General features: G+C 33.0%; 12 protein-coding genes across 12 annotated transcripts; 8 read left to right on the forward strand and 4 right to left on the reverse strand. All coding sequences in view use genetic code 12, as the record gives it.

Annotated features, from left to right (window-relative positions):
• Position 1: 1 nt before the first annotated feature.
• On the reverse strand, positions 2 to 1,401 carry DFJ63DRAFT_88185 (uncharacterized protein). The gene has a single exon (XM_064909176.1). It carries the CDS (start codon positions 1,081 to 1,083, stop codon positions 70 to 72), a length of 1,014 nt encoding a protein of 337 aa, XP_064763994.1. The 5' UTR covers positions 1,084 to 1,401; the 3' UTR covers positions 2 to 69.
• A 317-nt stretch (positions 1,402 to 1,718) lies between these two features.
• Positions 1,719 to 2,159, reverse strand: DQD1 (Dqd1p; the record flags this gene model as incomplete). Its single annotated transcript, XM_064908001.1, has 1 exon — positions 1,719 to 2,159. One exon carries the CDS (start codon positions 2,157 to 2,159, stop codon positions 1,719 to 1,721), a length of 441 nt encoding a protein of 146 aa, XP_064763995.1.
• Positions 2,160 to 3,247: 1,088 nt separating this feature from the next.
• On the forward strand, positions 3,248 to 4,129 carry DFJ63DRAFT_311987 (uncharacterized protein; the record flags this gene model as incomplete). Its single annotated transcript, XM_064905885.1, has 1 exon — positions 3,248 to 4,129. The coding sequence occupies one exon, from the start codon at positions 3,248 to 3,250 to the stop codon at positions 4,127 to 4,129; it is 882 nt and encodes a 293-aa protein (XP_064763996.1).
• A 66-nt stretch (positions 4,130 to 4,195) lies between these two features.
• DFJ63DRAFT_88188 (uncharacterized protein) lies at positions 4,196 to 6,155 on the forward strand. Its single transcript, XM_064909177.1, has one exon. The coding sequence runs from the start codon at positions 4,341 to 4,343 to the stop codon at positions 6,072 to 6,074; it is 1,734 nt and encodes a 577-aa protein (XP_064763997.1). The 5' UTR covers positions 4,196 to 4,340; the 3' UTR covers positions 6,075 to 6,155.
• Positions 6,155 to 6,700, forward strand: RPA12 (DNA-directed RNA polymerase I core subunit). Its single transcript, XM_064909162.1, has one exon. It carries the CDS (start codon positions 6,236 to 6,238, stop codon positions 6,605 to 6,607), a length of 372 nt encoding a protein of 123 aa, XP_064763998.1. The 5' UTR covers positions 6,155 to 6,235; the 3' UTR covers positions 6,608 to 6,700.
• Positions 6,701 to 7,823, reverse strand: DFJ63DRAFT_88071 (deoxyhypusine monooxygenase). Its single transcript, XM_064909161.1, has one exon. The coding sequence runs from the start codon at positions 7,749 to 7,751 to the stop codon at positions 6,795 to 6,797; it is 957 nt and encodes a 318-aa protein (XP_064763999.1). The 5' UTR covers positions 7,752 to 7,823; the 3' UTR covers positions 6,701 to 6,794.
• On the forward strand, positions 7,814 to 10,003 carry CCT5 (chaperonin-containing T-complex subunit). Its single transcript, XM_064906882.1, has one exon. The coding sequence runs from the start codon at positions 8,290 to 8,292 to the stop codon at positions 9,934 to 9,936; it is 1,647 nt and encodes a 548-aa protein (XP_064764000.1). The 5' UTR covers positions 7,814 to 8,289; the 3' UTR covers positions 9,937 to 10,003.
• On the forward strand, positions 9,993 to 11,480 carry ARP3 (actin-related protein 3). Its single transcript, XM_064906883.1, has one exon. It carries the CDS (start codon positions 10,158 to 10,160, stop codon positions 11,409 to 11,411), a length of 1,254 nt encoding a protein of 417 aa, XP_064764001.1. The 5' UTR covers positions 9,993 to 10,157; the 3' UTR covers positions 11,412 to 11,480.
• TOR1 (phosphatidylinositol kinase-related protein kinase) lies at positions 11,481 to 18,785 on the forward strand. The gene has a single exon (XM_064906884.1). It carries the CDS (start codon positions 11,613 to 11,615, stop codon positions 18,729 to 18,731), a length of 7,119 nt encoding a protein of 2,372 aa, XP_064764002.1. The 5' UTR covers positions 11,481 to 11,612; the 3' UTR covers positions 18,732 to 18,785.
• A 6-nt stretch (positions 18,786 to 18,791) lies between these two features.
• Positions 18,792 to 19,886, reverse strand: RCL1 (rRNA-processing endoribonuclease; the record flags this gene model as incomplete). Its single annotated transcript, XM_064908002.1, has 1 exon — positions 18,792 to 19,886. One exon carries the CDS (start codon positions 19,884 to 19,886, stop codon positions 18,792 to 18,794), a length of 1,095 nt encoding a protein of 364 aa, XP_064764003.1.
• Positions 19,887 to 20,106: 220 nt separating this feature from the next.
• TAF4 (Taf4p) lies at positions 20,107 to 21,396 on the forward strand (the record flags this gene model as incomplete). The annotated part of the gene is made up of 1 exon (XM_064908003.1): positions 20,107 to 21,396. One exon carries the CDS (start codon positions 20,107 to 20,109, stop codon positions 21,394 to 21,396), a length of 1,290 nt encoding a protein of 429 aa, XP_064764004.1.
• A 188-nt stretch (positions 21,397 to 21,584) lies between these two features.
• Positions 21,585 to 25,073, forward strand: YCS4 (condensin subunit; the record flags this gene model as incomplete). The annotated part of the gene is made up of 2 exons (XM_064904800.1): positions 21,585 to 22,958; positions 23,061 to 25,073. 2 exons carry the CDS (start codon positions 21,585 to 21,587, stop codon positions 25,071 to 25,073), a joined length of 3,387 nt encoding a protein of 1,128 aa, XP_064764005.1.
• Positions 25,074 to 25,099: the final 26 nt, after the last annotated feature.

Below are 25,099 nucleotides of genomic sequence, written 5' to 3' on the forward strand. Positions count from 1 at the left end.
TAGTAATTATAAACATTCATGTATTTACTAAGCAAATTTACATCATATACAAACTATTAGGGGTTCATTCTAATCAAGAGCAGCAACAGGAAGACCATCTTCATTAAGAGTTAATTCAGATCTACCGAGTTTTTTCAAAGCTTCTTTATTTCTCGAAATTTTTAATTCTTTTGATTCTTCATCAGTAACAATTTTAAAATGCCAATGTAAATACCAATCATCAGCTTTCATACCATATTTCTTAGCCTTCTCTTCTCCTAATTTATCTAATTCAAATAATAAGGGAGATTTAACTCCAAATACGGCATCTGAAGTTTCATATTTATCCCCCTTATGATATAATGCAGTAATTAATTTATCATAACCTGGTTTCTCAATAATAAAATGAATATGAGCAGGTCTATATGGATGTCTATTAAGCTTTTGTAATAATTTACCTACGGGACCATCATGAGGAATAGGATAAGCGACGGGTCTTGTAGCCTTTATAACAAATGAACCATCTGATTTTGAATGAACAACTCCTCTCATATCAGCTCCATCACGATCAGCATATTGAGTATCATAAAATCCATTTTCATCACAATGCCATAAATCAATTTTAGTATCAGCTAAGGGATTTCCATTTGTATCCGTGATTAACCCTTCAATTAATAATGGTTCACCTTTACCTTCTGAACTTATCGAAGTACCATGTTCATGTTCTTCGGCATCATGAGTATGGAATGGTCCTAATAATGTACCAATGGTAGCAGTATCAGGTTTGGGATGAGAAATACCATCAACCAAAACAGAAAATCCCATAGTATCAGAAAGTAAAACAAATTCTTGTCTTATATCAGAACACATTTTACCAGTTTCGGTAAGGAATTGAATGGCAGCTTCCCATTCTTCGGTACTTAATCTTACTTCACGAGCAAAATCATGTAAATGTTGAACTAATCGTTCCATTACATACAAGAGTCTTTGATCTTTATGTTGAGAATTAACGGCAATGGTGTTTTCAGTGATGGTTTCATCACTCATATCAAGAATTTGCAACTGACCATTAACGAATTTTGGTCCATTAGATTTAGAAGGCATGATGATATTATGACTTTAATTATAAAATAGGGTTGGTTACAGTAAAAAAATCATTCAAATTAGATCAACTTGAAGAACCATGATACTGTATTTATATATTTCTTATAAAAATAGGTGGTCTTATTCTAAAACCATTGATATTTCAGAGGGAGAGGTTAAATATTTTTCCGCACCAAAATGGTTTTCCGATAACAACAGAGTTTGACTTGTGGGGTACTCCATATTGTAGTTTAGTTCTAGGTTGTTAGTTAATTGGTCTAAGGTGAATGATTAGTATATCCATTAATATGGTCTTACTTTTATTTTACTAAGATTATATACATGTAGACATATCTATTATAGATCTACCACCGGTGCTTCCTTATTATTAATGCTTTCACTAAAATTATTAATATTTTAATATTTTTATTATTACTGGTTTTTTTTTTAATTGTCTCTGCGGCGTACTAAAAAATAAAATGGTAGCACAGTTTTAGTTTACGAGTGATGAATAGCATTTCTATACACATAAAACAAACTAAATAAGTTTAATATACTAAAACATAAAAAAACATTTTAGAAATTATGAAAATCATAACAGGGTTATATTGAACAATGGTTGAACTATTTTCTTCTTCTTCATTTTTGATGGAGGATTAATAATTTAAAGCATATTCTATAGCTGAGGTATAACCATAAACACCTAAACCACAAATCACAGCCACTGCTTTATCACTTAAATAAGATTGATGTCTGAAAGGTTCTCTTTGATGAACGTTTGTTATGTGAACTTCGATATAAGGAATTGCAGTACCTAATAAGGCATCTCTTATACCCACCGAAGTATGAGTATAAGCACCAGCATTTATAACTATGAATCCTACACCTTCTTGTCTTGCTTGATGGATTCGATCAATGATAAACCCTTCAGTATTGCTTTGGAATGCTAATAATTCGGAGCCATCTTCTTTGGCTTCAGCTTGATTTATACCTGCTTGTTCAATATCTTTTAATGAAGTAGTTCCATACTTTTCAGGTTCTCTGGTACCTAATAAATTTAAATTTGGACCATTAATCAACAATATTTTCTTAACCATGATGGGGTTGGGGATATATTATATATGTAAAGGTGATATGGAGGAATAAGTAATACTGTTATGAATATAGTATAAGATGGGGATGGGGGTAAAACGATTGAAGTTGACACTATTTGAAACTATAGCGATTAATTTCTTTTTTTGACTTAGTCTCTTATGACTCAAATTTTTGGTGGAGGTAGTTCAGAAATTGACAAAAAAATTCAAACTGCTCAACAGAAAAAAAAACAAAAGAAATTTTGTGAATTTAGTGAGGGAGGAGTAAGCACCAGTAAGAATGAGGGAGAGAAGTAGAGAGAATCCGCCTTGTGATTAACCAGAATGATATAGGAGACATAGTTGTACTTATATTTATAGTAAAAAGTAAGAGCTGTTCAATTGACATAATTGACATATATCTATTTAACTAACTAAAAGAAATGATCGTTTAGGCTAAAGACGTTAAACTTGCTATTATATTTATAGTGTAGTAGTTATAATAATGGTGATGGTGGGGGAGGGGGGCCTAGATTAATTGATGGATTTCGAATTGCTAAACACTTCCCATTGCTACCCACAGTTACTTTTCTAACATTTACTGCATATAATCTCACTACAATAATTTTGAGGGTTGGGGCAATTAACTTTGCCGGTCTCTAGAACGTTTATCAATCGGTTAAATAGTTTAGTAATACCTTCAAATCCTCATCGATAATCTATTGCGGGTTTACCCATCCATCGCTATAATTCGGTAAATCATATCTTAACTTGCCATTTGAACTGAGTGCAGTCTCTAAGTAAATCTAACTAACAATATCTCTCTTTAACCCTTTGTTAAGTGCGCGTATGTGCGAGTGGGTAATCTTTAATTAATTTACTAAATATTATTAAGCTAAAAATTCACTATGGCTTTTCCATAATTGATAAATCATATATAAATCATCATCAATCTCTTTTAGTTCTTTCTACACTTCACGTATACTGATTTCATTTCAATTCATTGATTTGTTTTATTCTTGTACACATTGTCAATTAATCATATCTTTCATCCTTATCGTTCGTCGTTGTTCGTCGTAACCACCATTCGTCGTTTATCAAATCTTACCAAAATGACAGCCAATTCAACTATAGAAGAACCACCAAAAAGATTTGGTTTAGAATCTCAAGTTAAAAGAAATCCTCATCCTGATTTTAAAAAAGTTGAAAATTCAAGACCTCCATTTGATGATGATTTAAATTGGAAATATACTCAAATCCCAAATAAAGATTGGAAAATTGGATCTGGTGCAAATGATCCAACTTGGTCTGAACATAAAAAAATCACCATTGATCCTTATGGTGAAAATAGAAATCCAGTCGATAATTATAAATTATTAATTGGTGCCATTACTCCAAGACCAATTGGATTTCTTTCAACTATAAGTAAAGATGGTGTAACTAATTTAGCTCCATTTTCATTTTTTAATTTAGTTAATCATGATCCTCCAATCTTTGCTATTGGTTTCTCATGTAATAAAGCAAATCCAAAAGATAGTTTACGTAATATTCTTGAAACTGAAGAAGTGGTAATTAATATTATAAGTGAATGGTTTATTGAAGCTGCTAATTTTTGTTCTACAAATTCTCCATTTGGAATTGATGAATTTAAATTATCAGGTTTAACTCCATTACCATCTGAAAAAGTCAAACCTCCTCATGTGGGTGAATCTGCATTTTCTATAGAAGCTAAATTATATAAAATTGAAGAATTTCAATCAAAAGCAGTTCCAGGCAAAGCTAGTGGTACTTTAGTATTAGTTGAAGGTATAAATTTCCATGTTAGAGATGATGTTGTTAATGATCAATTAAATATTGTTGATATTGCTAAACTCAAGCCAGTATCAAGATTAGGTGGTATTACCTTTGGTAGAACTATTTCAGGTTATGAAGCTTTAAGACCTGATTATGAAAAAGATGTAGTTAATAATGATGCTGCTAAAGAATTCCTTTAAATAGTAGATTAGATTTAGGTAGCATTTACGATCGTTATATACAGGATTTACTAATATTACTAATTTTTAAATTTTATGGTAGCGATGTTTTGCGTAAGCGATCTGTAATTGAGGTTTAACCTAAACTTTTGTTTTTGCAGTATTTATAATTTCAAATGTCTTGTCGAAATATAACTTTGAAGAGTGAATTTATGAAATACTATTTATCAAAATGACTTCATTAATCAATGTTATAGTGTACTTAATTAAAGAATCAAATAATAAACAATTTAAAAAGTATACCGCAAGTTGGTTGAAGGATACCGAAGTAAGTTATCAATTTGAATTATTCCGAGCTTTATTATGTATAAGAGATCCTATAACTAAATTACCAACTGATATACATGATGAGATTTATAAAATTCTTAAATTCCAATTAAATTCAAAATCTTCAACTGATATAACTTCCATCACTCCCAAATTTGAACTTTATAAAGATAAGAAGATCTCAGTTAGGAAAGGAGATATCACCACTCTTACAAACGTCACTGCCATTGTCAATGCGGCAAATGCTCAAATGCTAGGTTGTTTCCAACCATCTCACAGATGTATCGATAATGTGATTCATTCAGTAGCTGGTCCCGATTTAAGAGATGCATGTAATCAACTTATGGGAAAGCAAAATTATGTTGATGAACCAGTTGGTAGGGCCAAGATTACGCCAGGGTTTAATTTGTATGCTCCTTATGTCATTCATACTGTAGGTCCACAGCTTCAACCTGGTTCTAAGCCAACTGGATATGAAAGAAATGAATTAAAAAGTTGTTATGTCTCTTGTTTGAAGGAGTTAGAGAAAGTTGACACTGATAATCAAAATAAAACAATTGCCTTGTGTTGTATCTCAACTGGATTATTTTCTTTCCCACCCGATATAGCTTGTGGTATTGCAGTAGATAGTATTAAGGAATATTTCAAAGGTCATTATAGCTCCATTTCAGAGGTCATATTCAATGTTTTCACAGATGATGATTTACAATTATATACTGATAAAATTGATAGTTTAAAATTACCCCAACTAATTCCAATCCAACCCAAAGTTATCACCTCCAGTTTAAACTATCAAGTTGCAAAGAAATGGTTAAATGAATCTCAATACCTTATTATAAGCGCAGGAGCAGGATTATCAGCTAGTGTAGGTTTAGACTATACATCACAAGAATTATTTGACCATTATTACTCAAATTTCAAAAAATATGATCTTTCAACTATTTATGGTACGATTGGTCATACTTGGCCTAATCACTTAATATCATGGAGTTATTATTTCCATCATTATGTATTCCTTATGAAATTCCCCAAGACTAAAACATACCAACAATTACTTAATTTAACTACCAATTTCAAAGGATATTTCATTGCCACAAGTAATGCTGATGGATTTTTCTTTAAGAATGATTTTTATCCTCATAGAATCTTCAACCCTCAAGGTTCTTATGATTGGATTCAATGTCTGAAGAAGTGTACTCCAGATTCGTATACTAGATTCGGACCTATTGTTGAAAGGACTTTACCATTCATTAATCCCGTCACTAACTTATTACCAGATGAATCATACATCCCACATTGTGATAATTGTGGGGCTGAAATGATCCTTTGCTTGAGAGGGGGTGATTACTTCAATGATAAACCTTTTCAAAAAGGTAAATGCGGATACTATGAATTCCTTAATAAAATTCAAGAGGAAGATGCTAAAGCTGTTATTCTTGAATTAGGAGTTGGTTTGAATACACCAGGGGTTTTAAGATGGCCAAATGAAGAGTTAATAGCCCAATATCCGAATAATTTCAAGTTAATCAGAGGTGGTAATGGCCCATCTTCAACTATGCCTATGAAATTTGTAGAGTCAGGTGTAGGAACGGTCCTTTCTGGTGAAATCAGTGAAATTGTAAACAACTTAATTAAATAGATTCTTCCCCGACAAATAAAATTTATTTTTCGCATCTTCTTTCTTCATCATCACTGTAATTTTTTTTTTTATTTTCTGTAAAACTGAAAAAAAAATTATTGAAATTTAAACCTACTTCATCTCTACATCACATCGACATACAATAATACAACAAAACCATAATGTCCGTCGTTGGGTCCTTGATATTCTGCACATACTGTGGTAATCTATTGGATGCTGCTACTTCAAGTGCAGAATTCAAATGTGGATTATGTTCTGCATCATATAATAAAGCAGACTTTGCAAATTTAGAAGTCGTCACTACATCAGCTGAAGATGCTTTTCCTTCAAGTTTAAAATTAAAAAGATCAGTAGTGAAGACTTCATTGAAGAAAGATGAATTAGACGATGGTGCTACTATTAAAGAAAAATGTCCAAAATGTGGTAATGAAGAAATGCAATATCATACTTTACAATTAAGATCCGCCGATGAAGGTGCTACAGTATTTTATACTTGTACTTCATGTGGATACCGTTTTAGAACCAATAATTGATCTCATCTACATTCAAATTATCAAATCCAGCAAAATCAAAAAACCATGTATATTAGCCTTTTGCATATATTGTATATATATAATAAATAACGAATAATAGAGTAAAATTGACACTTTAGTTTTTGATTTAAAATGTAGGGTAAAAGAAGTAGTAATATACAATAGATGAAAAATAAAATAGTCAAATCTAATTAGTTTTAATGGCAGCGTATTCCATTTCATTGGAGTTTTCATATTCATACATGTCTAAAGCAACAATAGCGGATTCTCTAACCACTTGTTCTTTATCAGTCAGGTATTGTTGTAAAACTGGCAAGACTTCATCAGTTGCAATTGAACCTAAAGCTTCAGCAGCCTCATGTCTAACCATACCAGCTTCAGATTCATCCTTTAATACTTTGATTAAAGATGGAACAGTAACTGGGTTACATAATTGACCGAAAACATAAGCGATTTCATGTTTGAATAAAGCTGATGGATCAGCAAATCCACTAGCTAAAGCTAAACAAGCTTCATCAGTTCCTAAATCTCTTAATCTGAACATAGCTCTATATCTTTCGAATAATGGTTTATCTTGATCATTTAAGATGGTTTGTAATTTATCTATTTTGGATTCAACATCAGTGGCCAAAGGAGGAGCTGGATCGATTGAAGAAAAGGCAGATTTTTCTAAAGTTTCTGATTTTGCCTTTTCTGAATTTTCCCATTTTATTCTTTCAATGGCTAATTCACATGTTTGTCTGATTTCGATTTGAGGATCATTTTTGAAATATTCTTCTAATAATGGTAAAGAATCAACATCACCTAAAGCACCTAAAGCTTCAGCAGCCTCGTGTCTTACCATACATTGTTGAGATTGAGATATCAAGACATCTCTTAAAGAAGTAACAGCATGCAAGTTTTTAGTTTGACCTAAAACATAAGCAACTTCATGTTTTAATAATTCAGAACTGTCACCAAAGGCTTCAGATATATAATCAACAGCAGTATCAGCTTTTGATTTTTCATCTAATTCCCCACCAATACTCTTTAAATTGAATAAAGCTCTGAATCTGTTAGCTAATTTAACATCACCAGTTTTATTTATTAAGATATCTCTTAATTCTTCTAAAGTGGCAGTATCGATATTGATTTCTTCAGTCATCTTAAGTATTATATAGTAGTTGCTCTTCCAAAAAGTAAAGAAGTAATAAAGGTTGAAAATAAAATTTTACAACTATCGGCTTTTTAACATCTAAAAATTTTTTTTTTTTTTTTTTAGGCTTCGTATGCATCATCTGATAATGATGCCATTAAATCTAGTCTAGTCCACGTACGGCTTATTAATGTTACACTTGAACATTATAAATATGTAACTTTAGATTCTTAGCTGATCCAATAGGTTACCATCAGTTGCTCATAAATGTCTTTCTTCAAGTTATTACCAACTTTTAGTGATTTAAACTGATGTAAATTCAATTGCTAGTTTTATGACATAACTATGTCATAAAATTCATGAAATTCAAAATTTTGCGACAAAAGATCAAGCAAAAAAATGACAAACTTGAACAGTAAAAAATTTTTGACCGTGTTGATTTTTTGATTTCTAACGAAGGAAGGAAAAAAATACTGAAAATATAATCGACATAGGAATGCAAAGACGTGTGTGATTTGTGATTTATTAATACTATACATATATCAGAATGGCACAACAAGTTCCTGATTTATCGAATGCCATTGTGGCCCAGGATGAAATGGGTAGACCGTTTATTATCGTCAGAGATCAAGGTAAAAAGCAAAGAAAACATGGTATAGAAGCCACCAAATCTCATATTTTAGCTGCTAGATCAGTAGCATCAATTGTAAAGACATCATTGGGTCCAAGAGGGTTGGATAAGATATTGATTAGTCAAGATGGTGATATCACCATTACTAATGATGGTGCTACTATTTTAACTCAAATGGATTTAGATAATGAAATTGCTAAATTATTAGTTGAATTATCAAGATCTCAAGATGATGAAATTGGTGATGGTACTACTGGTGTTGTTGTTATTGCAGGTGCTTTATTAGATCAAGCCTTGGAACTTATAGAGAAAGGGATTCATCCTATTAAAATTGCTAATGGTTTTGATGAAGCTTGTAAAATTGCTGTTGAACATTTAGATTCAATTGCTGATACTATTAGTATAAGTAGTGAATCAAAAGATACCAATCTTTTAAAAGCTGCCAAGACTTCATTAGGTTCAAAAGTGGTTTCTAAAGCTCATGATCATTTTGCTCAAATGGCTGTTGATGCAGTATTAGCTGTAGCAGATTTTGAAAGAAAAGATGTTGATTTTGAATTAATCAAAATGGAAAAGAAAGTTGGTGGTCCAATTGAAGATTCTTCTTTAATCAGAGGTGTGTTATTAGATAAAGATTTCTCCCATCCTCAAATGCCAAAAATTGTTAAAGATTGTAAAATAGCTATATTAACTTGTCCATTTGAACCTCCAAAGCCAAAAACTAAACATAAATTAGATATTTCAACTGTTGAAGAATTCAAAGTATTACAAGAATATGAACAAAAGAAGTTTCAAGAAATGATAGATTTAGTAAAAGCTTCAGGAGCTAATGTTGTTGCTTGTCAATGGGGTTTTGATGATGAAGCCAATCATTTACTTTTAGCAAATGGTTTAAATGCTATCAGATGGATTGGTGGTTCTGAATTAGAATTATTAGCCATTGCTACTAATGGTCGTATTGTTCCAAGATTCGAAGATTTAACTGCTGATAAATTAGGTACTGCTGGTGTTATAAGAGAATTAGAATTCGGTACTACTAGAGATCGTATGTTAGTCATAGAAGATTGTTCAAACACTAAAGCTGTTACGTGTTTCATAAGAGGTTCCAATGAAATGATTGCTGCTGAAGGTATTAGAGCTTTACATGATTCTATTTGTGTGGTACGTAATTTAATCAGAGATAGTAGAGTTGTTTATGGTGGTGGTGCAGCTGAATTAACTTGTTCATTAGCTGTGACAGATGCTGCTGACAAACAAAAGGGGATTGATCAATATGCATTCAGAGCTTTCGCTGCTGCCTTAGATACCATTCCAATGACTTTAGCTGAAAACTCGGGTTTAGATCCAATTGAAACCTTATCAGCATTAAAAGCTAAACAAGTCAATGAAAACTCTTCTCACCTTGGAGTTGATTGTCTTGGAAAAGGTACCAATGATATGAAAGAACTTTTTGTTATAGATCCATTAATTGGTAAAAAACAACAATTATTATTAGCCACTCAATTAACCAGGATGATCTTAAAGATTAATGATGTTATTATTAGTGGTAAAGATGAATATTAGGATAAGTTTGTATATATATTTATAAGTTTAATAGAAGTTGACTTGAGTCGTGTACCAATCACAAAAATAGTTCATTATGTAGAGATCGATTTCCCTTTGAGAGAGCGAGAAAGTAAAGGAGTGAATTTATCAAAAAGGAGACTGAGTGAACCTTTGTTGCCGAATTCAATTATCAATTGCCGTTATCAATTAACACTAATCATCATCAATCATCATTCATCATGGCTAGTATGGGTACACCTGCCGTTGTCATGGACAATGGTACTGGTTTAACTAAATTGGGTTTCGCAGGTAATGATTCTCCTTCCTATGTGTTTCCAACTGCAATTGCAACTTCCACTGCCTCAAAAGCTACTAGAGGGGGAAGAAGTACTGCTTTATCATCCAAAAGAGGTCTTGAAGATTTGGATTTCTTCATAGGTGATGAAGCACTCGAAGCTGCTAATGGTCCAAGTTATGGATTATCTTATCCTATAAAACATGGTCAAATTGAAGATTGGGATCATATGGAAAGATTCTGGGAAAGTTCAATCTTTAAATATTTAAGATGTGAACCAGAAGATCATTATTTCTTATTAACTGAACCTCCTTTAAATCCTCCTGAAAATAGAGAAAGTACTGCCGAAATTATGTTTGAATCGTTCAATTGTGCAGGTTTATATATTGCTGTTCAAGCTGTTTTAGCATTAGCTGCCTCATGGACTTCTCCAAAAGTTCAAGATAGATCATTGAGTGGTACAGTTATTGATTCAGGTGATGGGGTAACCCATGTTATTCCTGTTGCTGAAGGTTATGTTATAGGTACTGCTATTAAAAATATACCATTAGCTGGTAGAGATATTACTTTATTCATTCAACAATTGTTAAGAGATCGTGGTGAAGCTGATACTAGTTTACAAACTGCTGAAAAAATCAAACAACAATTCTGTTATGTTTGTCCTGACATAGTACAAGAATTCAACAAATTCGATCAATATCCTCAAGAGAAATTTGCTCAATATATAGTGGAATATGCTGAAAGAAAGGCAACTGTTGATGTTGGTTATGAAAGATTTTTAGCACCTGAAATTTTCTTCAATCCAGAAATCTGTTCTTCAGATTACTTGACTCCATTACCAACTGTAGTTGATTTAGTGATTCAAGCTTCTCCAATTGATGTTCGTAAGAAGTTATATAAAAACATTGTCTTATCTGGAGGTTCTACTATGTTCAAAGATTTCGGAAAGAGATTACAAAGAGATTTGAAAGGTCTTGTTAACGAAAGAATTCAAAGAAGTGAAAGATCAAGTGGTGCCCAAAGTACTGGTGTAGATGTTCAAGTCATTTCCCATAAGAAACAAAGATACGCAGTTTGGTTTGGTGGATCTTTATTAGCTCAAACAGCTGAATTCAAAAGTTACTGTTACACTAAAAGTGACTATGATGAATATGGTCCAAGCATTGTTAGAAATTTCTCCTTATTCTCTGTACCATAATTATATAGATTAGGATAGTTAAAAGATAATTAAAAAATATATACTATATTATACGATTTGTTAAAAATAGGGAAATTATAAGGAGTAGTGCACATTGACCAATTTTTCAAAACATACTCAAAGTATATCAGTATATCATTTATAGGCTTATATTTTCCAATTTTTGATAGGATCATTGGTAATTATCTAAAGAGCCAAACAATGTCGACATCACAACTTCAGGTGGTAGACGGGTTTGCTCTAACTCAGATATTCAATGGCTTGAAGTCAAATAAAGAAGATGAGAGAAATCGGTATGCTCAAGAGCTTAGGAACTATCTCGAGACCATAGCCAGAGATTTATCGCCAGAACAATTCAACAGATATAACAATGAAATAAATAAGACAATTTTTGAATTAATCAATGGGAAGGAAACATCTGAGAAATTAGGTGGTATTGCCGCCCTTAGCGAGTTAATTGATTTTGATTCTGGTGTTGGTGAAGAAAATGCTACGAAGACAGCTAGATTTTCAAATTATTTAGGGTCCATTATAGTCTCAAACGATCCAGTTGTCATGAGACAAGCCACTAAAGCTTTAGGTAAATTAGCCACTCCTGGTGGTACTTTAACTGTTGAATTTGTTGATCATGAAGCCAGTCGAGCCATTGAATGGTTAGAAAATGATAATAAAAATGAAAACAGAAGACATGCATCAATATTAATCATTACCTCATTAGCTGAAAACGCTCCAGCACTTTTATATAATTTCATCAATCAAATCTTAGAACATTTATGGACTCCCCTTAGAGATCACAAGTTAATCATCAGAGAAGATGCAGCAATAGCGCTTCATAAATGTATGGAAATAATATATCATAGAGATACTAATGCCCGTAATTATTGGATCAAAAAAATGATAGACCTGGTATCGAAGATTCTCTCCGAAGATGAAAATGGACCACCAGAAAGCATTCATGGTTCTTTATTAGTATACAGAGAACTTATTAGGTATTCAAAAGATCCTTACATAATCTCCAAATTTGAACAAATCTATGAAAATGCTTATGCATTTAAGAATCATAAACTTTCAATCATAAGACAAGAATTAACCAATATATTTCCATTGTTATGTAAGGTGAATCCAGAATTGTTTGTCGAAAAGTATTTGCATAAAACATTATTTTACTTCTTACCCCAATTAAAGAAATATAAGAATCCAGCTGATAAAAGTGCCATCTTTAGAAGTATAGGTTTAATTGCCTTGGAAATAGGTCAACAAATCGCCACATATTTGGATGCTATTTTGGATAATATTAGAGAAGGTCTTTCTGTCAATGATGCCGCCACAAGAACAGAATCAGCTATCTTTGATTGTATTGGTAAGTTATCTATAGCAGTGGGCCCGGCGCTTACAAAGCATTTACAACGTGATATTTTGGATATGATGTTCACAAACTGTTCTTTATCAAAGCCTATGCAAGATGTTTTACAAATCTTGATCATCAATATTCCTAGTTTAACTGGTTTAATCAATATGAAGCTTTTAAATTTATTAAGTTTGGTGTTATCAGGAAAACCATTTCAACCACCTGGATCTCCATATGGTACTATAAAAATGAACGAAGACTTAGCTCGTGATCATAGATTGGGCATAATATCTCGTGAAACGGGTCACACACCAAGTCATGTTCTTCTGAATACAGAGACTTACGAAAATTATGATAGTGCAATTTTGATTCAAGCATTGGAAATGCTTGCATTCTTTAAATTTGAAAATTATCAGTTAAATGAATTTGTAAGATATTGCACAATTTCATATTTGGAACACTCTAATGCCAAGGTTCGTCAAACAGCAACGATCACATCCTGTCAAATATTTATCAAAGATCCAATATGTCAACAAACAAGTGTTAATGCCTTGAATGCTGTTAACGAAGTATTAGACAAATTACTTTCAATCTCAATCACTGATCCTAATCCAGAAATTAGACTTGAAGGTCTTTTATGCCTTGCTAATGCCGGGAACTTTGATCCTCAACTTTCCCAAGCTGATAATGTTCGTTTATTATTCATTGCTCTTAATGATGAAGTTTTCGCAGTTAGAAAGACAGCTATCAGAATTTTGGGTAGATTATCATCTATTAATCCAGCATATATTGTCCCATCCTTAAGGAAGACCTTGATTCAATTATTAACTAGATTGGAGTATTCTACTACTACGAGGAAGAAGGAAGAGAGTGCAATTTTATTATCATTGTTAATTAGTAATTCAAAAGAGTTAACAAGACCATATGTCAAGCCAATTGTTGAGGTGTTGTTACCAAAAGCAAAAGATCTCAGTTCTTCTTCTGTTGCATCCAGTGCTATAAATTGTCTCGGTGAACTAGCTGTTGTTGGAGGTGAAGATTTAAAGCCTTTCATTCCTGATCTTATGCCACTTATCTTGGATACATTTCAAGATCAATCGTCATTTTATAAAAGAGATGCTGCTCTTAAGACTCTTGGACAATTAGCAAGTTCATCTGGTTATGTTATCCAACCATTGTTGGATTATCCACATTTATTGGGAATGTTGGTTGGTATTTTAAAACTGGAATCCTCTCCTCAAATTAGACGTGAGACTGTAAGATTATTAGGTATTTTAGGTGCTTTAGATCCTTACAAACATCGTGAGGTTGAACAGGGTCCAGTTGAACAAAATGCTCCTCCAATTGATGTTGCTTTGTTAATGCAAGGTATGTCCCCTTCAAATGAAGAGTATTATCCAACTGTTGCTATTACACATCTTATGAGAATTCTTAAAGATCCGTCTTTGAATTCCCATCATTCAAAAGTCATACAGGCTATAATGTACATGTTCCAAACTTTAGGTTTAAGATGTGTTTCATTTCTTCCTCAAATTATACCTGGTATCATTCACGTCATGAACAATAACTGCCAACAATCAATGCTTAAGTTTTATTTTCAACAACTTGCTCAGTTAATTCTTATTGTAAAACAACATATAAGACCATTCCTTTCGGATATATTTGATGTAATTGCAAAGTTTTTCAGTAATATGCAAGTCATCATTATTAATTTGATAGAAGCAATTTCAAGAGCATTAGAAGGTGAATTTAAAATGCATTTGTCAGATATTTTAACTTTATTGTTAGACGTTTTTGAGGAAGATAAGTCACCAAAAAGAGAACCTACATTACATGTTCTTAAAAGTTTTGTGGTGTTTGGTAGTAATATAGAAGAATATGTTCACATTATTGTGCCTAGCATAGTTAAAATGTTTGAATTTGGTCCTTTACTGCTAAGAAAAGCTGCTATTGAAACCATTGGTAGATTATCAAGAAATGTGGTTTTAAATGATATGGCCTCGCGTATCATACATCCATTATTAAGGGTGTTGAGACAAGGTAATGATGAATTGAAAATAGCCGCCATTAACACTTTAAGTTGTCTTTTGGTTCAATTAGGTACAGAATTCAGCGTCTTCATCCCACCTATTAAGAAAATCATAATTGCTCAAAAAATACATGCTCCTAGGTTTGAACAGTTGATCAGCAAATTAATCAGCGGAGATCCACTTCCAACACATTTGGACATTTATAAAGAATATGATACTCAAACTCATAACGGAATAGTAGATGTACCATCAAAGAAGCTTCCTGTGAACCAGGGTGCTTTAAAGATAGCTTGGGATTGTAGCCAATGTCGTACGAAGGAAGATTGGCAAGAATGGATTAATAGGTTAAGTAAAGAATTACTTAAACAGAGTCCATCTCATGCTATAAGGGCTTGTGCTGGTTTAGCTTCCGATTATTATGCTCTTGCTAAAGATTTGTTCAATGCCAGTTTCGCCAGTTGTTGGAGTGAGCTTTACTCTCAACATCAAGAGGAGTTAGTTCAATCATTCTGCGTGGCTTTATCATCACCTAATAATCCACCTGAAATTCATCAGATTTTGTTGAACTTGGTTGAGTTCATGGAGCATGATGATAAGCCCCTTCCAATAGCAATCACAACTTTAGGACAATATGCTCAACGTTGTCACGCTTTTGCCAAAGCATTACATTACAAGGAATTGGAATTCTATGAAGAACCAAATACCCCAACTATTGAATCATTAATTAGTATCAACAACCAATTACAACAATCAGATGCTGCAATTGGTATTTTAAAGCATGCTCAGTTACATCATGATCTTCAGCTTAAGGAAACATGGTATGAAAAATTACAAAGATGGGATGATGCTTTGAAAGCATATAACGATCGTGAAAAACATGAACCTAATAATATGGAAATAACAATGGGTAAAATGAGATGTTTACACGCCCTAGGTGAATGGGAGCAATTATCAGAGTTAGCTAGAAGTAAATGGGACACTTCTTCGAGTGAAATTAAAAGAAGTGTTGCTCCATTAGCTGCTGCTGCTTCGTGGGGTTTGGGTCAATGGGATAGAATGGATTCTTGTATTAAAGTTATGAAATCCGAATCTCCCGATAAAGCATTCTTTAACGCCATTTTAAGTTTACATCGTAATAATTTTGATGATGCTTCAAGTCATATTTTGAAAGCAAGAGATTTATTAGTTACAGAAATCACAGCCTTAGTCAGTGAAAGTTATACCAGAGCTTATGGTGTGGTGGTTAGAGTTCAAATGTTGGCTGAATTAGAAGAAATAATCAAATATAAGATGTTACCTCAAGGTTCAGAAAAGAGAAGTATTATGAGAAAGACCTGGAATACACGTTTATTAGGTTGTCAAAGAAATGTTGATATTTGGCAGAGAATGTTGAAAGTTAGAGCATTGGTCATTAAACCAAAACAAGATATGGACATGTGGATTAAATTCGCTAACTTGTGTCGTAAATCTGGAAGATTAAACTTAGCTGAAAAATCGTTGAACTCTCTTCTTGAAGGAGGGTCTCATGACAATCCTTCTCGTGCTCCACCACAAGTGGTATATGCTCAATTGAAATATATGTGGGCTAAAGGGGAAGAAAAAGAGGCTTTGAGACATTTAGTTGATTTCACTACAAGAATGTCACAAGACTTAGGATTGAATCCTAATGATTTAATAACTCAACCATTACCATCGGAAGGTCCAAAGCATGTTGAAGAATATACTAAATTATTGGCCAGATGTTTCCTTAAACAAGGTGAATGGCAAATCGCTTTGAATCCAAATTGGCGTACTGAAACTTCAGAAATAATCTTAGGGGCTTACTTATTGGCAACCCACTTTGACAATAAATGGTATAAAGCATGGCATAATTGGGCCTTAACTAATTTTGAAGTTATATCCTTTTATACTAATAATGAAGCTGCGGGAGCTAACAAGGCTGATTCTAATATGATTCCATTAGAAGCCGTTCAAAGGCATGTAATTCCATCAATTAAAGGTTTCTTCCACTCAATAGCATTATCGAATTCAAATTCACTTCAAGATATGTTGAGATTACTTACCCTCTGGTTTAAATTCGGTGGTATTCCAGAAGCAGCACAGGCCATGACTGAAGGTTTCAATATGGTGAAGATAGATAATTGGTTAGAGGTAATTCCGCAATTAATTTCCAGAATTCATCAACCTAATCAAATTGTTAGTAGGTCATTGTTCGGTTTATTAACTGATCTTGGTAGAGCACATCCTCAAGCTCTTGTTTATCCATTGGCAGTTGCTGTAACATCTGAATCTGTAAACAGAAAGAGAGCAGCTGAATCAATCATTGAAAAAATGAGAGTTCATTCATCTAGTTTAGTTGACCAAGCTGAATTAGTTAGTCATGAACTTATCCGTGTTGCTGTCTTATGGCATGAACAATGGTATGAAGGTTTGGAGGATGCTTCACGTCTTTTCTTTGGTGAACATAACACTGAAAAGATGTTTGAAGTGTTAGAGCCATTACATCAAATGCTTACTAAAGGGCCAGAAACTATGAGAGAATCAGCATTTGCAACCGCGTTTGGTAGAGAATTAGCAGATGCTTACGAATGGGTGTTGAATTTCCGTCGAACAAAAGATATAACCAATTTGAATCAAGCTTGGGATATCTATTATAACGTTTTCCGAAGAATCAGTAGACAGTTACCACAGTTACAGAGCTTGGAATTACAATTTGTTTCACCAAAGTTGGAGGAGGCTAAGGATATGGAATTAGCAGTTCCTGGTACTTACCATGCAGGAAAGCCTATTATTCGTATTAAGAGATTTGATCCAACCTTTTCAGTCATTTCATCCAAACAAAGACCCAGAAAGCTTTCTTGTAAAGGCAGTGATGGTAAAGACTATCAATATGCCTTGAAAGGACATGAAGATATAAGACAAGATAATTTAGTCATGCAGTTGTTTGGATTAGTCAATACATTGTTAGTCAATGATCCCGAATGTTTCAAAAGACATTTAGATATACAACAATATCAGGCTATTCCCTTATCACCAAAAGTTGGTTTATTGAGTTGGGTACCAAATAGTGATACTTTCCACGTTTTAATTAGAGAATATAGGGAATCAAGAAAAATTCTTTTGAATATTGAACATCGCATCATGTTACAAATGGCACCTGATTATGATAGTTTAACATTATTACAAAAAGTTGAAGTTTTCACTGGTGCTTTAGACAACACAAGAGGTCAAGATTTATATAAAGTTTTATGGTTGAAATCTAAATCTTCTGAAGCTTGGTTAGATCGTCGTACAACTTATACTCGTTCATTGGCTGTAATGTCTATGGTTGGTTATATCCTAGGATTAGGTGATAGACATCCTTCGAATTTAATGTTAGATAGAATCACAGGTAAAGTTGTTCATATTGATTTTGGCGATTGTTTTGAAGCTGCTATTCTTAGAGAAAAGTATCCAGAAAAAGTTCCATTCAGATTAACACGTATGTTAAATTATGCCATGGAAGTTAGTGGTATCGAAGGATCATTTAGAATCACATGTGAGCATGTTATGAGAGTATTAAGAGACAATAAAGAATCTTTGATGGCTATTTTAGAAGCATTTGCTTATGATCCTTTGATTAATTGGGGTTTCGAATTCCCTACCAAAGCTGTTGCCGAAGCTACTGGTATAAAGGTTCCACAAGTTAATACAGTTGAATTATTAAGAAGAGGTCAAATTGACGAACAAGAAGCTGCAAGATTAACCAAACAGAACGAGTTAGAAATCAGAAATGCTCGTGCTGCTTTGGTGTTAAAGAGAATTACTGATAAATTAACAGGTAATGATATTAAGAGATTGAGAGGATTAGATGTCCCTACACAAGTAGATAAGTTGATTCAACAAGCTACTAGTGTTGAAAATCTTTGTCAACATTATATAGGTTGGTGTTCGTTCTGGTAAACATACAATACACTATTATATAATGCTTTTTTAATGTATATTAATATAACGCTATTCTAATTATGCTATCTTTTTGGATACACTAGTAAATCCAATACCCTTAACTGAAAGAAGTGAATAATTTTCATCTTCTTCTTTTATAAATACTTCTGTACCAAATAATTCTTTAATATCTCTAAGGAGCCATATAAATTCTTCATCAATTTGTGAATTGGCAATTTTAAATCTACCTACATCTTCCTTTCCAATAGTCATGTAGATTAAGACCAATTGTAATTGACTCATACCCACAATACCACTTCTGCTTATTTCTTCAAGAAGTTGATAAGCAACGGTTTCACCAATATCTTCTGGTAATCCACCTGCAGCACCAACACCTTCAGCAACTATTCTCCAGCCTTTTTTCAGTTCAGCCACCAAACATATACCAAATCCAGGTGATTTACCTGAATTTTCACCTCTCCATACATCTGCTGTTATATTAACTTCAACACCAGTTGGTCTTAAAACATTTCTTGCACCATCTATCATTCTATTTACCATTGATGGGGATACTCTTGTACTGTAAGAAACCCCTCTGATAGCTGAAAACTTAGGAACATCTAATGCATGGATGGTTAAAGGTTGAGGAATAAGTGAGTTACATAATAAATGAACTTCACCACCACCAATTGGGGCAGAACCTCTTTTCAATATATAAAGTGAAACTTCTCTTACTCCGAATTTTTCCATAAGTGGTATTAAACCCCATTTGATAGATTCTGGAGTTGCATCTTTGGATCTTTCACTTGTAGTTATTCCTTTAAATATTATGGAAAACTTGTTCTTGGAAAATGGAGCCAAGTATAACATTGGTTCAATAAAGTAACCAACTGTCTTGGTGTTTGGACAGTTGTGGGTAATTTCACCACCTATTATTATACCTGGTCTAAATATAATAGTAGTACCAGTATATGAAATTTCAATGTGAGAACCATTAGTGACAGATTCAAGTAATCTTAAGAATGATACTTCGTGATCTTTTAAACCTGGATTAACATCATTGGATCTGATTTTATTGATTTTAATAGGTTTTCCTGCTAAAGTAGATATTATTAAACGTAATCTGAAGTTTCTATGACCTTCAAAGGTAACTATACCTCCTTTACTTGACATTTTCTTGCGGTATGAAGTCTTTCTATAATTGTAAGATGGTTTGCATAATTTTTTATTCTTAAATCTATAATTTTGCATTAAAGCTCTTCCCTCTTCTGAAAAAAAAATTGAATTTATTTTGGTCACATGACCATTTTTTCGTCGCTTTAATTACAGAAAAGAAACAGAGATATAGAAATAGGTAACATTGAATACATTATTAATCAATTGTATAGTAGGGATGTCTACAGAACCAATTAATCCTCTAAAGAGAGGACCTGATGCTGGTACGTCAGTGGATTCAGAGCCCAAAAAGTTGAAGCTAGAGGATGAATTGGATGATATCTTTTCTGAACCTGGTTTCATGGCTACTTCTGAAGACAAAAGTGTCATATCAAACCTTACTGCAATCAACGATGCTAATAAGGTAAATGAGGAGTTTTCAGATTTGCCTGAGAAGATACTTCAAAGTAACGTATTAGGTGGAGGTGCAGAATCATCAATAGCGCAACAGTTACAAACAGTCACTCAAGCTACACCTTCAACTTTGAATTCAACAGTTCAACAACAACAACCACAACCATCACAAAGCATAACTCCATCACAATCACAAGATCTAGCTCCTGTTACTACTCAATCAGAATTACAAATACCTGCCCAAGCACCACCAAACCAAGGTCCAAATCAGCCAAATAAACTTCAAAATGATCCTGCTAGATTAAATGATGCGCTTGCAGCAGCAGGTATTAATATTCAACAAGAAGAAGAATTATTATTACAACAACAACAAAATAGAAAAGAAGATATATCTAAAGATTTGAAACAAATTATAAAGGCTTCCAAACCACCACCATTTCTTAATAATTATCATCTTGCTGCTTTTATTAATAAAGTTGCCACAAACAACGGTATCCAACAGAATTTCCTTCAAGAGGCTGATTTATTAGAGTTAGTATCTGCAGCATGTGAATCATGGATGTCAAACATAATTCAAAAGACAATTATATTATCTCGTCATCGTAGACGAGGTATACCCAATTTAAATGTAAAGGCTAACAAAAAAGGATCGACTGCCAATGCCAATTCTAGATCTGAATTATCAAAAGAATTAAGAAATATAGCAGTGGGGCAAAAAGAGCTCGAAGAGAGAAGAGTCCAAAAACGTATAATGTTAGGTCTTGAAAAGAGTGATCCATCAAATGATGGATTAGGTGGTGATGGTAAGGCAGGAGCAGAAGAAACTTTACATAGAGCTGCCAATGCTACTGCTGCAATGATGTCTAACACAGGTAGAAAAAAGTATTCATGGATGACATCTGCCAATGGAGCCGGAGCAGAAGCTGCCAAAGGTACTGATGAAAAGAGTAAGAAAAGTTCAATAATAGCCATCAGAGGAGAAAACGGTTTAAGATTTAGAGAAATCAGATCAGGTAACTCAGTCACCATGAAAGATTTATTAGGTGCCATTGAAGATGAAAGAATGGGTACCGATAAAGCCATAGTGAAAGCGTATGCTAAACTAAAGGATTAATTGTATAATTATATAGTAAAATTTCACATACATACATATTTACTTACATACAAAATTTAATTTGTACGCGCTATACTCCCACTGCAAAAAATCAAAACAAAAAAAAATCAAAACAGATCAAATGAAATGTAAATAAACATTGGCAACAGCATATCAATCGATGTTAATTGTATAGAAACATTATTATCATGGATTTCAACTTATCGACGTATTTCAATGCGTTTGACATTGATAAAGACTACGAATTAGATGTGTCCGATATAGATTCCAAGTTGGAAGGTGTGACTAACTTGTTGGCAGATAACCCTGATTCAATCAACCTTAATCCTGAGTTATTCGAAGACTTGGTTGAATTAGTTCATGGATTCAAACATCTAGAAGGAAATCATCAAAAGCAGTTGGCCTACTTATTGACGTCTTCATTCAACTCTATTGGGCATCTTTATAGTGGTATAATAGAGAGTGGAGATTATGTTGATAACTTGGAATTTTACAAAGGCACTCTTGAAAGATATGGATATCTTGTATTTGTATTGGCTAAACATCTAGGTAAAGAGGAATTTACAAAATCTAATGGAAAGTTCAGAAATCCTGAAATGGCCTTAAGATGGAAATCAAATTGTGTTCAAGTTGAAGATTGTTTAACATCCATAGTGTCAGTATTAAAGATAGATCTCTCTAAGATATTTATAACGTCTCCTGAACGTGATCTGTTTGTTGAATTATTCACTCGTCCAATCATGAATTTAATGGAAAGTCCAGATAGAATGAAAGTTACTTCAATTAAATTACTTATATTTAAAACTATTGCCATCGCAGTAAGAAATCATGGTCATGCTACCATCATACAACATAATATTATCCAATGTTTGACATATTATATCCATTTACCAATATATATGGCAGAATTGCTTCATATAGTGGCAACAGAATACGACTACTTACTCTTAACTGAGGAAGTATTAAGAGAAATATCCCAAACCCTGTTTAACTCAAATGACACAAATGGTCCTAAAACAGTTTCAGAATTTCTTATTAGACTTTCTGAACTTAGTCCAAGATTAATATTGAAACAGATGTCTTACATTGCTCAACTTTTGGATAATAGTAATCAATCGCTTAGATGTTCTGTTGTTGAAACTTGTGGTAATATCGTAGTTGATATACTTAAAAATAAAGCAGATGAAGAAATCGATGAACATGCTAACAATGGTGTTGAAGGTTTGTTGGATTTATTACAAGCAAGAGTTTTAGATCAAAATCCATATGTTAGAACCAAAGCTTTTCAAGCTTTGACTAAGGTATTAGCATTAAACATAAGGATGTCAGCTAGAAGACAAAAAATGATTGCTATTGCTGTTAGATCTTTAGATGATAGAAGTACCTTGGTTCGTCGTAATACCATTAAGTTTATGTCCAAATTGATCTTAACCCATCAATTTACTGCAGCAAATGGTTCTAGATTATCATATTCATTGTGGAAGAAAAGTTTAGATGAATCAGAAGCAGAATTGTTGAAATATTTACCATTGTCTCCAAAGAAAAAGAAAAGAAAGCCTATAGTTCAGGGTGTTGAAAATGAAAACGAGGATGCAATGGAACTAGAAGAAGAAGATAATGATAATGAAAATAGTTCTAAAGAGGTTAATGATAATGATGAGGAGCTTGAAGATGGTAACGTTGACAAAGAGAATGTAGATGAAGGAGAAGATGAAGAAGATGATGATGATGTTAATGATTACGATGATGTCGATGAAGAGGAATTACAAGCTGCTATGGAAGAACAAGAACATAACCTCCCAGATACTACAGTTTTATTTCGTGCTAAACTTAAAGCCAATTATTTCAAAGACGCAGTTGATTTCATTGAAGCAGTCCAAATAGGTACTCAGATTGTTTCTAAACTTTTATTCTCCAAAAACAGAAATGAAGCAATTGATTCCATGGATTTTTTGGTACTTGCGGATGCGTATGGTGTAGAAACATCTGAAGAAGGTATAAGAAGGATGCTTCATTTAGTTTGGCTGAAAGGGTCGTCAGATGAAGGTAAATCTGTTCCATCTCATTTAATTGATTGTTATACCAATTTATTTTTAACAGCCCCTAAGGATATTTCTCGTTTGGAGCAAACTATAATTATTTCTAAGAATTTAATTGGATTAACTCTAAAGGCTTCATTAGCTGATTTAGCTTCCTTGGAGAAGCTTTTGGGTATGATGTATGAACAAGATTTAATTAACCAAGATGTTGTTAAAGTCTTATGGCAAGTGTATAATACTGAATCACTTGTTGATGAATCTCAGACTAAGCAAAGATTAGGTTCCATTATAATATTGGGAATGCTTGCTGCGGCTGACCATTCAGTTGCTCTTAAGGGTCTTGATTCATTGCTTAGCATTGGTCTTGGGGATGAGGGTAAGAATGACCTTACCTTAGCTAAATACACGTGTATTGCTCTTCAAAGATTAGTACCTTCCGATCAACTGAAACTGATATCAAGAGAAGATGAATTTCATGACAAATTGATATCTGTTCTCTTAAGGTATAGCGAAGTACCTGAATGGTTTGCTGTTGCTGAACAAGGTATAGCGGCTTTATATCAAGTGTCATCTAAGCCAGAAACAATTTGTTCAGAACTTATAAAAGAAAAAGCTATTGCGGTCTTTAATAATTCTTTGGAAAATGAAAACCAAGCTACATCATTATCTCAATTATTATTTATAGTTGGTCATATTGCCATTAAAACTATCGTTCATCTTGAAAAACTTGAAGGTAAGTTTAAAAAGAAAAAGCACGATGCTGAAACCAAGAAATCGAACTCCAAAGATGATGAAGATAATGCGGATGAGTTGGAGATGATTGGTGGTACTTCTGAAGACGACTTTACTGATGCTGTAAGTCATGTTAAAGAAAGGGAATTACTCTATGGAGAAGGATCTCTACTTGCTAGATTTGGTCCACTTGTAAAAGAAATTTGTGCCAATAATCATAATTATAACAATAGTATACTACAGCGTTCAGCCGTTTTATGTATGGCCAAGTTCATGTGTGTTTCATCTGTATACTGTGAACAAAACTTGCCTTTGTTAATAACGATCATGGAAAAGTCTGAAGATCCAATTATAAGATGTAACTGTGTATTAGCCTTAGGTGATATGGCTGTTTGTTTCAATAATATTGTTGATGAAAGTACTGATTTCATTTATCGTCGTCTTACTGACGAAAGTATGATGGTTCAAAGGACGTGTCTTATGACTATTACATTCTTGATTTTAGCTGGTCAAGTTAAAGTTAAAGGTCAATTATCATCTATGGCAAAATGTCTTGAAAATCCAGATCAAGGTATTAGTGATATGTGTAAATTATTTTTTGCTGAGTTAGCAACTAAAGATAATGCTATTTATAATGGATTTATTGATATTTTCAGTGGATTGTCGAATGATGATACTTTAACCAAGGATTCAATGAAGAGAATCTTAAAATTCTTACTTTCATTTATTGATAAAGAAAAACAACAGAAACAATTATCAGATAAATTATTAGTGAGACTTACTAAATGTCAAACTGAAACACAATGGAATGATGTTGCATTTGTATTATCTACGATACCTTACAAAAATGAAGCCATTACTGCTGCATTGGATGAAGGTTTCAAATTGGTTCTGGCAAGAACCTAGAATATATAGAAACATATTTACGTATA

The sequence above is a fragment of the Scheffersomyces coipomensis genome, assembly GCF_036884675.1.
Source record: "Scheffersomyces coipomensis strain NRRL Y-17651 chromosome Unknown DFJ63scaffold_2, whole genome shotgun sequence".
NCBI classification, from domain to species: Eukaryota; Fungi; Ascomycota; class Pichiomycetes; order Serinales; family Debaryomycetaceae; genus Scheffersomyces; species Scheffersomyces coipomensis.